Below are 17811 nucleotides of genomic sequence, written 5' to 3' on the forward strand. Positions count from 1 at the left end.
AAATCATATAAATATAATATATAAATATACATACAAATATTCATACAAGGTGGCGTTTGATAGACCCAGGGTTTGTTTTGCAGTTACATGTCAGAAAGACAGCCTTCATGTCGGAAAATGTGTGAAAGTGTTGTAGCAGCTTGTTTTTTTAGATTTTGTTGTTGAATGGCAGTGGGTTTTTTTTTTTTTTTGGTGTGTGTGTGTGTGTGTGTGTGTGTGTGTGTGTGTGTGTGTGTGTGTGTGTGTGTCAACCCCCCTTGCATTATTTAAGATGGTTTGTGAAACTTAGTTTAATTAATATTTTGTGTCATATTTTGTCTCTCGCACGCGTGCTTTTCTAGTATTTCCGTGCATGAATTCTTAGAATTACCGTCATTTTTATGACTATTCATTTACGACTATGATTAATGAGGAGGAGGGGGAATGTGGTGACCGATTATAGCTGCTTTAGCTTAGTAGGCTCGAGCGGATTCTCTCCTCTGCATGTAACTTGTTCAAACTACTGCTTGCGGCGGCGGCTCTGCTACCCAAGCAAGGTGAGACTCGGCACGCCCGAGCGACTGAAACAAGAAGAGGGGACAGCGCAGGGGTCTGTATGTCAGCGAAAGGTAGGGAATCCAAGTATCAGAAAAGGGTATCGTTTTCCGAGGGAGAAGATGAACAGTGCTGGAAAGAGGAAAACGGCGGCGTGGATGCACATCACGTGAAGTCTGTGAAGACTTTTAGAGAGTCGTCGGGGTGCTATCGATACAACGTGTGAGTACGTCTGAGAACCGTGATAATTTGAATAAGCAGCCCCTTATCGATTAGGTGATATTTGCACCACACATAAAATTGTTACAAAACTGTGAACACGAATGCTCTACTGGCTTTCTTAATCAAAATTCTTGAAATAATACGACTTTTAATGCATTCTCCGAAATATAAATCTCAATTTTATAATATTTGAGATCTCCAGTGCGGCTGTTTAGCAGTAATTCGTGTGAATTCTGTTTGAATATGCAGTTTGCGGTTTTTATTCTGCATTATTGTTGAATCAGTTGACAGCATCGAAAAGGCATTCATGAAGTAACTGTAAGCTGTCTGGATAATTATTCAGAACAAAGCGATTATCGCTCAGCCCTGACGTATAGACCTTGCAGCGCCATCCAGTGGATATTTGTAAATATTCGCACTTGTCAGTTTAACATTTCAGAAATCGAACAGTAATATCGTGCTAATGAAAGTCAGGGGTACTGCCGCTGCTGCTAGTGGTGATATGTTGACCTCGGTGAGTTGCAAAGATTGCGATAAATGACCTTAGCTGACATTAAAGAGTAAGTCGTAGACAATATACATTAGACGGAAACAGATGAGTACAGTACAGCTATCTTTCATAGCCTGTATGTAGCACATGAAGTTCGCTGTTACCCACCACTACAAACTAGCGCGTGCGTTCATTATGTTTGCTCGTGTCTAACGGCTCGTGCTCTGCTCCAGGGTAAATCTCTAAAGCCGCGTGTCAGGATGGGAGTGTAGAGGCGGAGCGGGGACACGTGCCTGGTCCCGGAGGTGTCAGTCATGCAGGCCTTGTTCAGCACGCAAAACTCGCCCTCTGCCTCAGCTCGCCCCTGCTGAATAACCGTCAGGTGGATTATACTGTTCCAGCGTCAGGAGGGCTAATTAATGTTTGGTATGAATCCCCATGGGACTTTACACTGAATGACAATTATATGCAAATCTACTTTAGGTAATTGTTTCATCAAAGATTTGGAGACCAGGGCATCTTGTCACAAACTGTCACACTGTTAACATTTCCAACATCAGGGTGTACAACTTAAAGGTTTTATGAATCTGTTTTATGAATTTGCTATTTTATCCTGTCTGGGAAATGCAAAACACAGAGGGAGTGGAGGTGAGCCCAGATTTGCTTTTGTTAAATGGTTTTAAAAAATAAATAAATAATGGAACATTACAGTTTTTGTAATTTTCTTTTAGTCAAAATTCTCCACAATTATGCATTTATACTTGGTAGAAAAGGAAATAAGTTGTTATACGTTTGCTAATGTCCTGCACTAAAATTTACAATAACAGCAAACATGGCAAGTTTGGAGCAAGTTGTCACAGCAATAACCCACAGGCCTCACCACCATCCCAGCTCCACCCAACGGCAACTACCCCAACCCCACCCAACGGCAGCTACCCCAACCCCACCCAACGGCAGCTACCCCAACCCCACCCAATGGCAGCAACCCCAGCCCCAACCAATAGCAGCAACCCCAGGCCTGCAGCAATCCCAGCCCCAACCAATAGCAGCAACCCCAGGCCTGCAGCAATCCCAGCCCTAACCAATAGGAACAACCCCAGCCCCTCCAGGCCCATTACCAAGCCCCACCCATTAACCTCATCATTTCCCAGCAACGCCAGCTCCAAGCACCAAGCACGGATATTTGGCCAAACTCAAAAGCTGTTAAAAGCTTAGCAGGCCAAGAAACAGTGCTGTTCTTACAGATACACCTGTGAAGAGGGCAGTTAACGCTGAAAGGCAGACACAACCCAAACCGAATCTTTGCCAAAATAAATGGAAGGCGAGGACAAATCAAAAATGCCAAAGAAGAAAAGAAGGTGGGTACGAAAAGAAAGGCTCTAGATGACCCTTCATCAGATGATGATGATGATGATGAGTACCTGCGCCGTTCTCGAGCAGCTGAAATGAGAACTGGTTCCAGTGGGTCACATGCGAACAGTAAGCCCATGTAAAGCACAGCCAGGCTGGGCGATTTATTTGTGTGAGTCTGATGAGTCTGATTAGAGAAATCTGAGGTCAGATAACCTAGAGCCTACTGGAATAAAAGAAATCCAGATAGCATTGCAGTTTTGTTTGAATACTTGCAATGATTTATTTGAAATATTGTTTGTCCAGTTGTAGTTGGCACTGTGTTAACTAGCCGTATCACACCTGATCTAGTAATGATAATGAAGCTTTCTGATTAATCTAGCCTTTTTCTGGAGAGGCATTTCATTTCATTCAATTTCAAGTAAAAAGTAATATTAATAATAAATTATAATAATAACTGAAAAATGAAATGTTTTTATTTGTTGCAAAATTGGTTGCTTGCAAAATGGTTTGATGACAAAATTGCTGCTGCAACTTGTCACAAGTGCACATTCCTTATTTAAAGGTTTAAAAGTCAGTACAGAGAGAAGAATTGAAAATGTAAGAATACAAAATATTTGCCTGAGCAGTTTGTAAAAAGGGGAGTGACCAGGTGCCCTGGTTTACCCTACACTACATGAGTCAGATTTTTTCCTTAATCTTACAATTTATTTGAATTCCTGTCTTCAATAGAAGTTCATATAGTGTTTTAGCATCCATCTGAGAGAAAGAATATTAATAATCAAAAGAAAGCCTCAAATCAAAAGTTAATGACGTCAGCTGAGTTGTTTTAGGTCAAGCAGTTCAGCTGTGGGGTTAAACTGGAGAGTTACATTTGACAGCTAGAGTCATTGAAGTGTGTCAGACTGGTCAAATTGGTCCCACGTCTCATGTCCCACAATATTTCATTTTTAGTGTCAGTATAGGCTGTAAAAAATGTGTCATCCAGTTTATGAAGTTTGTTTAATTCATCCAACTGCTTGCGTATTTCTTAGCTTTTGAGCTCTGCTTTGGTGCTTAAATTTCCTGAGTATCTTCACAGCTACAACAGTACACCACAGAACAATACAGATCCTCCTCTAACCTTAACCTAGTGTTTATGCTACACTACCTTTTTGCATTTCAACAAATATATGTCTGACTTCACTAGAAACATTGCTGCATGATGTGCATTTTTGGATAAAATATGTGTTTTGATATATTGTAATGGAATTATTTTCATGTTTTAGGATTTTAGAGTTATAAATAATAGTGTGTGTGTGTGTGTGTGTGTGTGTGTGTGTGTGTGTAATGAATATATCATGTCTGACCACTCAGTCACTGCACCGTGGGGTCCAGTTCGATCAGCCCCCCTGCCCTCTCAGGCGTGACCCCAGGCACTGACTTTACGTCAGCCTATGCTGGTAATCTGGTCAAATTTGTATCACAATGCACCTCCCATGATGGAAGACTTGCAGGCATACTTATAAATGTGGTGTGGGATATTCTTAGTCATCCATGTAGCTTTAGGTGTCAGTCCTGAAACAGGATGTCCAGTTTAGGCTGTAATAACAAATGTGCACTGTTACCCATCAAAAGCCAACATTCATATCAGCTCACTTAATGCCAGTAATTTGTGCATGCTGTCTTGACTGAAATTGAAATGGATTTTTTCACGGACGTTGCCTTCTCTCCTGAATGAATGGGCATGAGGTCTGGATCGTGATGGATTCTGCAGGCAAGACCATAGTGTCTGTGTCTGTGTGTGTGTGTGTGTGTGTGTGCCGTTATAAAAACTTTGGATTTGCCTATAATAAAGGGCGCTCTTCTCCGCACATGCGTCCGCCTCCTCACCACTCACCGTTACAGAATGAACAGGCAAGCCGTAGGGAACAAGACAGGGTTTAAATACATGAACTAAACGAGGGACGGAGAAAACGAAACTATGGCAAGGAACAAAAATGCACAAGACAGGGAAAACACGGATCACGGAAGCTTGGAGGGACTAATCGTGACAGCCGCGTTCTACATTATTATGCACATTGGATTTGAGTGTCATAAAGATTTAATTTTTTGTTTTCCAATTGAACTCATGGATGGTATTGTGTCCCAGGGTTCTTTGGATCACTGAAATCAATCTCAGACACCTGTAATAATTAGTTTGCCAAGTGAACCCAATTAAAGGAAAGCTACTTAAGAAGGACGTTCCACATTATTAAGCAGGTCACAGGTTTCAACTAATATAGGAAAGAAAAAGGATCTCTCTGCTGCGAAAAATGTCAAATAGTGCAGTACCTTGGCTAAGGTATGAAAACTTAGGTGTGCTCATCATACTGTGAAGAGATTTGTGGCTGATTCAGATCACAGACGGGTTTGTGCAGATAAAGGCATAATGAGGAAGGTTTCTGCCAGACAAATTCATCGGATTGAGACAGCAGCTGTTAAAATGCCATTACAAAGCAGCAAACAGGCATTTGAAGCTTCTGGTGCCTCTGGAGTCCCACGAACCTCAAAGTGTAGGATCCTCCCGAGGCGTGCAGTTGTGCATAAACCTACTATTTGGCCACCCCTAACCAGTGCTCACAAGCAGAAACGGTTGTAGTGGGCGCAGACATACATGAAGACTAATTTTCAAACAGTCTTGTTTACTGATGCGTTCCGTGCAACCCTGGATGGTCCAGATGGATGGAGTAGTGGATAGTTGGTGGATGGTCACCATATTCCAACAAGGCTGCGACGTCAGCAAGGCAGTGGTAGAGTCATGTTTTGGGCTAGAATCATAGGGGAAGAGCTGGTAGGCCCCTTTAGGGTCCCTGAAGATGTGAAAATGACCTCAGCAAAGTATATAGAGGTTATGACTGACTACTTTCTTCCATGGTACAAAAAGAAGAACCGTGCCTTCTGTAGCAAAATCATCTTCATGCATGACAATACACCATCTTATGCTGTAAGAATATCTGTCATTGGCTGCTATGGGCATAAAAGGAGAGAAACTCCTGGTATGGCCACCATCCTCCCCTGACCTCAATCCTATTGAGAACCTTTGGAGTATCCTCAAGCAAAAGATCTATGAGAGTGGGAGGCAGTTCACATCAAAACAGCAGCTCTGGGAGGCTATTCTGACATCCTGCAAAGAAATTCAAGCAAAAACTCTAGAAAAACTGACAAGTTCAATGGATGCAAAAAATGTGAAGGTGATATCAAAGAAGGAGTCCTATGTTAACATGTAACTTTAAGATTTTTTTTATTTTAATTGAAATAACTTGATTTCATTAAATGTGACTTCTTAATGCTGCAAATTCAACAAATGACCATTTTCAGTTCTTTACAGCCTATAAAATGTTTTGAAACTGTTGTGCATAATAATTTGGAACAGTGCATTTTGAGTTTCTTTATTTTTGAAAAAATTCTGTTACCATTGTGAGGTTTGTTCAATAAAATTCGATTTATACTCTTAATGGTTGATGACTTGAAAATTATACTGACTGTCATTTGCATTGACCATTTAGGAAAATCAGAGAAAAATGTCATTTGCATAATAATTCGGAATGTGGTGTAATGTTGATCCAAATTAGCCGTGGACAGCACTGAAGGCGTTCACATCAGGCTCCAAGTGAAATGGCTCTCGACTCCCGAACCTCCAGGCAGCTCACTTCCTCCCTCCAGCGAAGCCCTTGTGGAGGCTAGCTCATGCAGTCCAGAGACCTGCAGTGTGATTTGTATGTATTGCATTTTGCATTCGTTTACTCTGGAACTGTGTTTGAGCTCTGGGGTGTTTGGAGAATGAGCAGGTGTGCACTGAGGACGTTTGATATTTCAGGTGAGGTTCTATGGAAGAGGTTCTGCATGACTGCTGGATGTCAATAAAATGGGAAACGAATGTAGAGATAAAGGGAGAATATAAGAGTTAATATGAAGGTACTGAGTAGGGGAAGGAAAGGGTTAATGTCCAAACCTAAAGGATGCATGCCACTCAGGATGTGGTCACTTAGACGTTTGCATGGATTTTGCGTGTGTTTGCGTATTGCTGTGTGTTGCAGCATTTAAGAGTGGAGTGTTTATAGTGCACTAATGGACTTGCTGGAGTTTTATGGGGTTTAACAATGACTGACTGTAGTGTTTGTCAGCTGTGGGGTTTCTGGTTCAATTTCAAACGTAGAAAAGCCCTTTGTATACTGATTTTGTCTTTAAGTGGTTTAAGCAATTACACCAACACATGATATAGTATATGCAAATAATGTCACCATTGATAGTTTGATGGAGGCTACTTTGGACACACAGAAAGATAAAGAATTTGAAGAACTAAGAAATTTTAAAAATCTGGTTGCTTCCATTAGTTCTAGTGTGCAGGGGTGGGCATTGGTCTTCTACAACCCGCACCTGCACACAAACTCAAAATAAAGCCTTATCACTGTTCCTAATAGTTAGCAGAATCTCCACCACACAGTGCAATAGATTTTTATCTGTAAAACAGCAGACTCTCTGATAGTGGGCTGTTTTATCTGCAGCGTACCCCAAGACAGACACTTTTACAGTGACTCATCGAACTGTCTCAGACGTGACCAAGGTGGCAACCTGTGGTCTGATTGTGGCATCTGTTGTGTTTCATTAAAATGCTATTAAAGTCAGGAGGAGTTCACACTGTCTACAGGGTTCTGTACCCAGAATGCCATTCTCAGCCCCACCCCCACCGCCCCCTTCTGTGTGCTAATATCCTGAACCAAATATCCGTCATCTGCTCCTGGTCAGATGCAGCAACTTGTTTGACCGGTGTCAAAGTGTTATATCACATCACTTCATCCTGACATTAGCAGCCAAGGGAGCTGTTTCTCCGTGCATGAGCTCAGTGGGTCCGTAACTGTCTGACGAGCTTATTGTTAGTTGCACTTTCCTTTTACACTTTCTGCACGTTGTGTTTTGTTGCTAAGGCAGAACGGGCATCGTATGCAAATTTGATCAAGTCTCTTTGTCTTTCAGGAAGACCTTTGACTCCTTCTCCGCCCGGAGGATGACCCTGCCACGTGAGAAGGGTCGGCGCCAGGCGGTGCGCGGGCCGGCGTTCATGTTCACCTCGCGGGGGAGCAGCCTGACGCTGGAGGAGGAGCGCTTCCTGGACGCTGCCGAGTACGGAAACATACCTGTGGTGCGCAAGATGCTGGAGGAGTCGTGCACGCTTAACGTCAACTGCGTGGACTACATGGGGCAGAACGGGCTGCAGCTCGCCGTGGGCAACGAGCACCTGGAGGTGACAGAACTGCTTCTGCGCCGTGAGAACCTGGCACGCGTTGGCGACGCCCTGCTGCTGGCCATCTCCAAGGGCTATGTGCGTATCGTGGAGGCCCTGCTGGGCCACCCGTCGTTCGCAGGCGGCGAGCGGCTCACGCGAAGTCCCTGCGAGCTGCAGGAAGACGACTTCTACTCATATGACGAAGACGGCACGCGCTTCTCACCCGACATCACACCCGTTATCCTGGCGGCGCACTGCCAGAAGTACGAGGTGGTGCACATGCTGCTGATGAGGGGCGCCCGCATCGAGCGCCCGCACGACTACTTCTGCAAGTGCTCTGACTGCACGGAGAAGCAGAAGAAGGATTCTTTTAGCCATTCGCGCTCCCGGATCAACGCATACCGAGGGCTGGCCAGCCCTGCGTACCTGTCGCTCTCCAGTGAAGACCCTGTCCTCACTGCCCTGGAGCTCAGCAATGAACTTGCCAAGTTGGCCAACATCGAGAAGGAGTTTAAGGTAGTGCAGCTGTCTTGGTTACGTTATACATGAGGTTATATTCCAGCAGTAATTCAGAGTTTAGCATATGCTTTAGTTTTTTCCCAAAAGTAACAGCTTTGTGGTGTTAATATTTGAACATGAAAATCAGTCATTCATGCAAAATGTATGCAACCTTTTGAATGTTGGTATTGTGTTTCTTTGTGTGTTGGTATTGTTTATGTGTTTCTTTGTGTGCTAGTATTGTTTCTGTGTGTTTCTTGGTATGTTGGTGTAGTGTTTCATTGTGTGTTGGTATTGTGGTATTGTGCTTCTTGGTGTGTTGGTATTGTGTTTCTGTGTGTGTTGGTATTGTTTCATGGTGTGTTGGTATTGTGATTCTGTGTGTGTTGGCATCGTGCTATAGTGTTTCTTTGTGTGTTGCTGGTGTTTCTGTGACTAGGTGTTTCAGTGTCTAACTGGAAAATGCGTTCAACTCCATAACACAGTTAACGTGAATGGAGGTGATTCCCAGTGTGCACCAGCATCACTGCTGCCTGTGTGCTGGTTGCTGGAATGATTGTGAAGGTAAACAGAGCCTTGGACAGTAGAACATTCAGCAGGCATTACAGTCTCTACGTCACAGCTCAGCTCTGAGAATGTTGTTTTGGACAGAAACTATTACTGCTGAAAGATCCAGTGTATTACTGTGCCCTGCACTAACACCAAAACTGCCCCTCATTGATTGGGTTCTGATGTCTGTCATGCGGAGAGAGATATTGGTTTGGCTGTAATGCTGGGTAGGGTGCCTGTTGATCTGAAGAGGTGACACAATCCTTGCCGGGAGCAATAATGTTTGGCAATAAAAATAAGATCACCACGTGCTGGTCACAGGAGTTTGAGGGTAGTGCATGCTGAGATGAGTCTGGTGTCTGATCACGTCTGTACTAGAACCGGCAGACATATCACATGCACATTTGTTGAATTAGAAATATTATGAAAGCAAAGATGACCTGATTTTTTTTTTAAAAAGGTCATGTCTGGACATTTGGACATATGGTGTACATGTAATGCGTGTGCGCATGCGTGCGTACGCACACACACACACACACACACACACACACACACACACACACACACACACATACACACACACGCACACATACACACACACGCACACACACGCACACACACATACACACACGCACACATACACACACACACACACACGCACACACACACACACACACACACACACACACACACACACACACATATATACATATATAGTTTATATATATAGCACTTACAATTGTATTTCCAGTATAATTGTGTACTTAAAGAACTTGGCAAATACCTGCATGAGGGCAGGTAATAAACATGACCTCTGACCAGTCAAAACCAGAGCTTATAAAGGCTGATCTAATGTTGAAGGGGTACAGGACTCCAGTATAGTCAAAGAACTTTAGGGTAAAATATTGGAGCCAGTAGTGGCAGATTTACAGCTGTAACTGTGAAATGCACGAAGCTCGGACCTTCTGTGTCCTGTAAGTGTATCCGAACTGTAAGGTTCAGGCTCACCCTCTGAGAGAGAGGATGGTGCTCTGGGCATGCATGACTAAATGCTCTCTTCTCACACTGACACACGTAGCTGTGAGGTGACTTGCTGAGAAGCTTCGGGCTGCATGCTAACTTTTTCTACAAGAGCTCCTGGTGGGTGTTCGGTCATTCCACTCTGAAATATTTGGGATCCTTTAACATTTTACATTGATTAAATCATGGGATCCAGTAAACTAGGTGGTTCAGAAATATATTTACCTGACTTGCAATTATGTCCGAACACCACTTTAGTAATTGAGGGTTAAGGGTCTTGGTCAGGGGCCCAACAGTAGCAACAGGACTTGAACCAGCAACATTTTAATAAATAGACCAGTATTTTAACCACTGAGCTACCAATATAACAGCAGTCATATCATTGTAGTAATAGTAATTATTGTAGTAGTAATGGTAATTGCCAAACAATTACAGAAGAAGCATTTTGTGCATAATTATAGGAGAGGAAAAGAAGCAAATGTGTTCTGCACTTTGTCTGATGAGGTTTTGGGAAACTGACTCTTGTAAATAGTGAATCGAGGCCCGTGAGGACTCTTGCTTCTGCGTACATATTTTGGCAATCTTATCTGTCTTTTGACACTACGAATGGAACTGCATGTATATTTTTATGTAAAATGTTTAAAAATGCATGACAGCATAATGTATTTTTAATTTCAGTCATTGATAAAATGGAGCAGAGTTCTGGTGTGTAATGTTGTTATAAAATAATCTATGAAGCATATAATTTGTGGCAATGGTTTTTAGCTTTCAGGGGTATTTCATTAGGAGGGCTAAGGCATGTAACGAATGCCCCTACTCCCCTCTGCAGATAGTGTTATCTCATTTTCTCATTGTAGAATTGCTAGTAATCATTTCCCTGGAATAACCAAGGGAGGTTTTGATGAGGTAGGAACTCTCCATTCTCCCATTGATTTCAAAGGCTTTTAAACAAAATATGTTCTCAAGGACATTTTTCTTTCTTGCGGTCCTTAATTGAATTTTGCAACAAAGTTGTCTCACTTATTGAAGGAACGTATATTTTAGAGTGCATTGGAGAAAAGGAATAGAGCAATTTTTATCAGTGCTAAGGGCAAGACTTAAGACCGGAGTGTCTGTGTATGGCCTCACTGTTTTCTTTATGGATGTGGAAAACCATGTACTGGGGAAGGAAAAGATGTACGTCTCCTGCTACTAACTTATCCTGCTCTCTCTCTCTCTCTCTCTCTCTCTCTCTCTCTCTCTCTCTCTCTCCAGAATGACTACAGGAAATTGTCTATGCAGTGCAAAGACTTTGTGGTGGGTGTGTTGGACCTGTGTAGGGACACGGAGGAGGTGGAGGCTATCCTGAACGGAGACATCTCAGCTGAGCTGGAGGAGGGACAGCATCACCGCACCCTCCTCAGCAGAGTCAAACTGGCCATCAAATATGAAGTCAAGAAGGCAAGCAACTGTAGCCTATTTATCAATCACCCCCAGCTCCCTGACTCTGAACCCCATTATGAATCAATTCCAGCTCCCTGACACTGAACCCCCGTTATGAATCAATCCCAGCTCCCTGACACTGAACCCCTTAATAAATCAAACCCAGCTCCCTGACTCTGAACCCCATTATGAATCAATCCCAGCTCCCTGACTCTGAACCCCATTATGAATCAATTCCAGCTCCCTGACACTGAACCCCCGTTATGAATCAATCCCAGCTCCCTGACACTGAACCCCTTAATAAATCAAACCCAGCTCCCTGACTCTGAGCCCCATTATGAATCAATCCCAGCTCCCTGACACTGAACCCCCATTATGAATCAATCCCAGCTCCCTGACTCTGAGCCCCATTATGAATCAATCCCAGCTCCCTGACACTGAACCCCCATTATGAATCAATCCCAGCTCCCTGACACTGAACCCCTTTATGAATCAATCCCAGCTCCCTGACACTGAACCCCCGTTATGAATCAATCCCAGCTCCCTGACACTGAACCCCTTTATGAATCAATCCCAGCCCCCAGCCTCTGGACCCCGTTATCAATCCCCTTCTGCTGTGTGTTATATTTGTGTGATTAGTACTGCTCCTTTCCACACCATATGATCAGTCTGTGCTCAGTCTCTCCTTTTGCAGTGACTGTACAGTCAGACATGCTTACTAATGTATACATTATATGTGTTTATTAGACACAATTTGCAGGTGTATAGTTAGTGCCTATAAAACCTCTGTTGCACAATCCAGTATCCAGTTCTTTATCAGCAGTGCGTCTCTGAGCACAGAACAGATGACCCTTCTGCTGAGATACTCACACCAGAGCTTCTACTGTGTCACTACCATGTCAGTGTCATAACATCTGGTCACCAGTGGCCTTGCAGTCAAAAACACGCCAGTGATGAATGGAAACAGACTGTCAAACTGCATGGCAACTGGTCTATGTAATCATGTGACAAGTGAGTGTAGGTACAAGGTAGATGTTTGTGATCAGGAAAGTGGGAAAACTACATTCCTGTCTGCTGCCTGTGAACGTCCCGCCCAAGCGTCCTTCAGGGTAATTTCAGAGCAATAGCAGGACAACATTCAGGCAGAATAGTACAGGGTACTGCCCAGCACAGTGTACAGTATAGCCACATCGAATTTAGGTGGTGATGGTCTGCTATGCTCGTATCCTTCATTTAATTACAGGACAGATGTAGTAACTCACATACATCCACACACACGCGTGCACACACACACGCCCACACTCAAACACTCACACATGCAGGGATTGCGGGGATGACACCGGGGTTTAATCAGCAGCTAAGTGAAATGAACGCGACACAAAGCATGATCGGGGTAGAGTGCTCTGATGAAGGGTTCCTCTTCACCAGAGACGCCACCCTCCAAGGAGCAGGTTGCAGTACTGACATATAAATGTGTGTTCCTGTAATGAGGCAATGCTGTGAAAAGTGATTGTGATTACACTCACAGTTATGTACCACAGCAGACGCTGGTGAGGAGAACACCCAGACTGATCAAATGTAATGGACATAAAGGACAATTTTGTTACATTTTGAAAAAGATTTTTTTAACCTACGACGCAGTACCGGGTTTGTAAGGCCATTTTATTGAACATTTTCTGAAGTTTTGTACAAAATCAGAACTTTAGCAGCTTTCTAAGGAGATGATCTTATGTTGTTCAGTACTGATCATGAAGTACGTTTATTAATAAAGAATAGTACATTTATTAATGCAGATAACACTTCACTGATTTTAGGCTTACCTAATATAAACAGGTCTTTCTTTCTTGATAGGTGGACAGTATCAATCAAAGTGACAGAAAATGTGCAGTGCAGGTTCCCTTCTACCTCAAACCTGCCACAGTGATATTCAGCCATCACTGTGATTTGCTGTCAGGTGTTTCTAATGGCTCCTGTCCTCTGGGTGTGAGGAGGCAGCAGAGACATGAGAGCACTCTCCCTAGCATCTCCGTTGTCATGGTTACCCTGTCTCATGTGTTTGTTTTGCTTTGCTTCCTGAGTTTCCCCGCTTTTGTTTGTAACCCCTGTTCCTGGTTAGCCCTCCTTAGCCCAGGTATTTAATCCCTGTGTTCGTGCAGTCTTGTGGCTGGTTAATGTGACTCCATGTCGCTGTAGTATTCGCTGGTCATGTTTTTAAACCTCTGGAAGTCTTTTCTTCTGCTTGTGTAAGTTGTGTTCCTTCTTGCTTCCCCTATTCTCTTATTCTGTGATTTTGTCTCTTTTTTTACTACGTATTCCCAGACTCTCCGTGTTGGCTCAGTGACCCTGGACCGTACTAACAATTAAAATTCTGGATTTTTCCCTAATAAGTCTCACTCTTCTCATATGCATCTGCCTCTTGACCGCTCCACGTTACAGTCATGCAGCCTGGCAGTTTCCCTTCAGTCCTCTGTTCAGTGGCGGAGCAAAACAAACAAACAAAAATAAATACAAAGTGCTTGCACCAAGATTTGCAAAATATTTTATCAGCTAGATTGGCTGTGAGACTCTTGCTGGATTCAGTAGACACTTGTTCTTACCACTTTTAAGACCTTATATAGTCTTCATTCCTCACTCCTTCACACTTACACTTCACTCCTTCACACTTACACTTCACTCCTTCACACTTACACTTCACACATACACTTCACTCCTTCACACTTACACTTCACTCCTTCACACTTACACTTCACTCCTTCACACATACACTTCTCCTCACTCCTTCACTCCTCACTACTTCACTCCGGATGATGAACATTATTTTTCAGGATTTGTTTTAAATGATGAACATTCCAGAAAGGGCCACACGTCCGACTATCCAGACTACATCCGGACAACATTAAAAAAAAAAAACACTTACACAATCTCACCTTCTTTACAATAGTTATTCATAGCTGGTGAACTCTCACCTGAATTCACATTTTTAGGGTAATTAGCCAGACATAGTTTGAAATCACTGATATATCAAGCAGCAGAGCGTATGTAGGACAGATGTGAATTTAAGTCCTGTTATTCCCATCAGATGCACACAATTAACCTACTACCTCTAATCAGAGCTATGTGCACCAGAGACTGAGCTGCATCTTTGCCCTGAACAGAGGGCACACTGTGGTACAGATCACGACCCTTGAACGGAGGGCACACTGTGGTACAGAGCGCAACCCCTGAACCGACGGCACACTGTGGTACAGAGCACGACCCATGAACGGAGGGCACACTGATGTACAGAGCACGACCCCTGAACAGAAGGCACACTGAGGTACAGAGCACGACCCCTGAACAGAGGGCACACTGAGGTACAGGGCACAACCCCCGATTCACCTTTCCAGCCTCTGTTCCATTCTGAGATAGCCAAGGGGGCGTGGGGGGCTTCCACGCTGAGTGGCCTGGCTCTGTCTGACTTGGCCCAGTTAGGACACCTGTGGGGAGGTGGAGATTACACTGGAGCAGACACCAGTCATCTGATTAGAGCTAAATTGTTGATTTGCAGATGGCAGTTGATGTTTAATAGTGGAAGGTACTAAATACTGAGTATTTACTTTTAAATGTTTTTACTCTGCATGTTTTCATTTTTAACTGATTGCAATTTCATTTAAATGCGTACATACATACACACATGCCTACATACACACGTGCACACACACACACACACACTCACACACACACAAGCATGCATACATACATACACACATATATACATGTACATCTCTGGAAAAAAATTAATAGACCAAAGTAAAATTGTCAGTTTCTCTGCTTTAACTGTTTATATGTACACATTTGAGTAAAACAACAATAAAAAATGTATTCCATAAAAATTTCTCCAAAATTCCAAATAAAAATATTTAGACATTTAGTCATTTATTTTCAGAAAATGACAACTGGTGTCAAAATAAACACAAAGATGCAGATTTTTCAAATAATTCATATTCTTCAAATAGTTCTTATTCTTTTTTTAAAACACCAGCATAATATTGTTTTAATTTGGGAAGAGTTCAGAAATCAATATTTGGTGTTATAAACCACATATTCAATCACAGTTTTCGTGCGTCTTGGCATGCTCTCTGGTACGTCTTCCACATTGTGTTTTAAATAAGGTTTGGATCAGGTGATCATCTAATCAGGACCTCATTAATCACACTTGGGAACTGTATGGCTGCTGTACATTTTGGAATGAGTGCTCGTCCTCTTTCCCAGAGCTGTATATTTAATTCTGCCTTTCCTTCCATCCAAGCACTCCTGCATGTTGTCCCCATATCCCAGCATTCCTCTGCACTGCGCTGCTCTCGCGGTCTTCCCATCAGCTCTACAACCTGCCAGGAACCAGTTATTTACATTTTCAATGTCAGTCTCGGAATGACCAGTGCTAAATCCATAACCATGGAGAAGTCTTAAGAAAGAGCATTTTAATGAAGAAAGCACCTTTAGCTGAAGCCAGTTCTTTGAAATAATTACTTAAGCGAGTAACACTTCTGCTTTATAATAAATGTTCAGTACTGTTCCTCCAAATTATGATAATGCAAGGATCTATATCTTTTATATAGCGCTCGCATGTTATAGATATCTGTCATTTGTAATATTTTTCATTTAATTAATGATAAGATAATAATGAAGGGGATATGTAATGATAGCTAGATTAGTTCTATGGCTAATTCACTGTGCCCATTTTCCTCAATGTTTTACAACCTCACTTGTGCTCTGACGTTTTTTCGGACACCGAGCTCACCTCCTTATGACGACGCCGATGGCGATGGTGAAGACTAATGTTCAGGAGGACCCCTCCCGCTTTCCTTTGCTGCCACTGTTGGTAACAGCACGGCGGTTTTCATTTATAGCATGGTCATCGCTACGTCGCGTTCTCTCCTCTGGAAGAGATGAGGTCCAGCCCCTCTCTTACTCACTCTGTCCTCAGCCCTGTCCGCTCCATTGATTCTCTGAGTCGAGAGCCATTTCTCAGCACTTCAGGACTCTCAGCACTTGACCTGGGGCACTCCCAGCGTGCAGGCCCAAACGCTGACAAGCGTCCTCTCCCTGTCTCCTCCATTCCCCAGAGCTGTGATCCATCTCCCCGGAATCAAATCAGGGCTGTTAATGGGATTTCTTTCGACCGTTGTCTGTTTCTCTAGATTTCCTACTTAACATGCAAGCGACTAGACGTCTGTCTGAGCAAACCATGCGCGTCCATGTGGTCCGTGTTTATGAACTTTCGCCTCTTCTGTTGCCATGGTACCGAGACAGTGCAAAATCAGCAAGATGATGTCATCACCCTGAGAAACTCCTGCTGAACCTGGAACCCGACCCAACGCGTGCACTGACCTGAGCACTGATAGTAACCATCCACAGGGTTCACAAAGAGTTTGGCAGTGTAATGATACATAAAATGTATAAATTAAGGAAAGAATTGTGAGTGTTGGTCTTTCTGTGATCTGAACAGAATCATACTGATCCAGATTACAAGTCTGAAACAAAGTCTTATTTTTGTGGCTGGAGCAAGATCACAATTAATTTTCAGAAAGAAAATAGTGTGACTAAAGTATATATTTGAACAACTATATTTCTTAATTTTTTAAGTGTACATACTGTAAATTAAAAAGACTTTGCTCAGACTTTGTAAACATGAGCACTGATTAGCTTCTAATTCCACCTCTAGCTAATGTTAGCAATATGATCAAATATGATGCTAAATGTTGAACATTTCTAACTTTCCTGAAGCAAATTTGTCATCAGTAAACAGATTGGTCTGATGACTGGAGACTTCGGGGTTGTGTGCAGTGAGTGACTTCCTGTTCAGGAGATCTAGAGCACTGTACCACCAGGCTGTGGCTACTTCCTGTCTGCAGTGTTCCTTGAATCATTCAGTTATGTGTTTTACGTCTTTGTCTCTCTATTGTCTTTTCCCTTCATTGCCTATGCATTAAGATGCAGAGTCACATTAATTTGCTAGAGAATATTTTAAATAATTAATTTTGTCTAATTTAATGGCAGTATGATATAGTTTTAATGAATATGTTTATTCTTTTGAAGGGATTGATTTCATATTTGCTGCACTGTAGGCTAATGGGCGCATCACGTGTGGAAAAAGCACACGCAGGGTCTTGGCCTTCCCTGAAAGACAAGGTGACAAGCCTGTAAGCGTGTCCCCTACGCTCCAGGCGCCGTCATTCCGATCCTCCCCCTCACCACCACCTCACTTCCACACCCTCTTTCCCTCAGAATTCAAGAGAAACAGTGGAAACACTAAAATGTTTTGTACATCTACACTCCATACACACTGTAAGTGATTCTATTATTTTTTATTTTTTTGGAATGGTCACAGATTTATTGCAGATAAAGATTTGAGTTATTTATTTATTTATTTATTTATTTCATTTATTAATGAAAAACCTGATTGATTTTGATTAGTTTGATTAAGTTGTTTTAATTGGTT

At 42.7% G+C, this 17811-nt stretch overlaps 1 protein-coding gene across 5 annotated transcripts in view; it reads left to right on the top strand.

The window, feature by feature from the left end:
• The first annotated feature begins 519 nt into the window (after positions 1-519).
• The window catches only part of trpc3 (transient receptor potential cation channel, subfamily C, member 3), a 36071-nt gene continuing 18779 nt past the window's right edge, over positions 520-17811 (top strand). For 3 of the 5 annotated variants that reach the window (XM_035523700.1, XM_035523701.1, XM_035523703.1), the window contains exons 1-3: positions 520-756; positions 7592-8357; positions 11163-11348. In XM_035523700.1, coding sequence (XP_035379593.1) covers positions 596-756; positions 7592-8357; positions 11163-11348 — 1113 coding nt within the window. In that variant the 5' untranslated portion in view covers positions 520-595. Of the gene's footprint in view, positions 757-2467; positions 2605-7401; positions 7491-7591; positions 8358-11162; positions 11349-17811 lie in introns of those variants that run through there. The other 2 variants (XM_035523704.1, XM_035523705.1) reach the window with 2 other exon arrangements.

This window comes from Electrophorus electricus, chromosome 2 (genome assembly GCF_013358815.1).
Source record: "Electrophorus electricus isolate fEleEle1 chromosome 2, fEleEle1.pri, whole genome shotgun sequence".
Taxonomy (NCBI): domain Eukaryota; kingdom Metazoa; phylum Chordata; class Actinopteri; order Gymnotiformes; family Gymnotidae; genus Electrophorus; species Electrophorus electricus.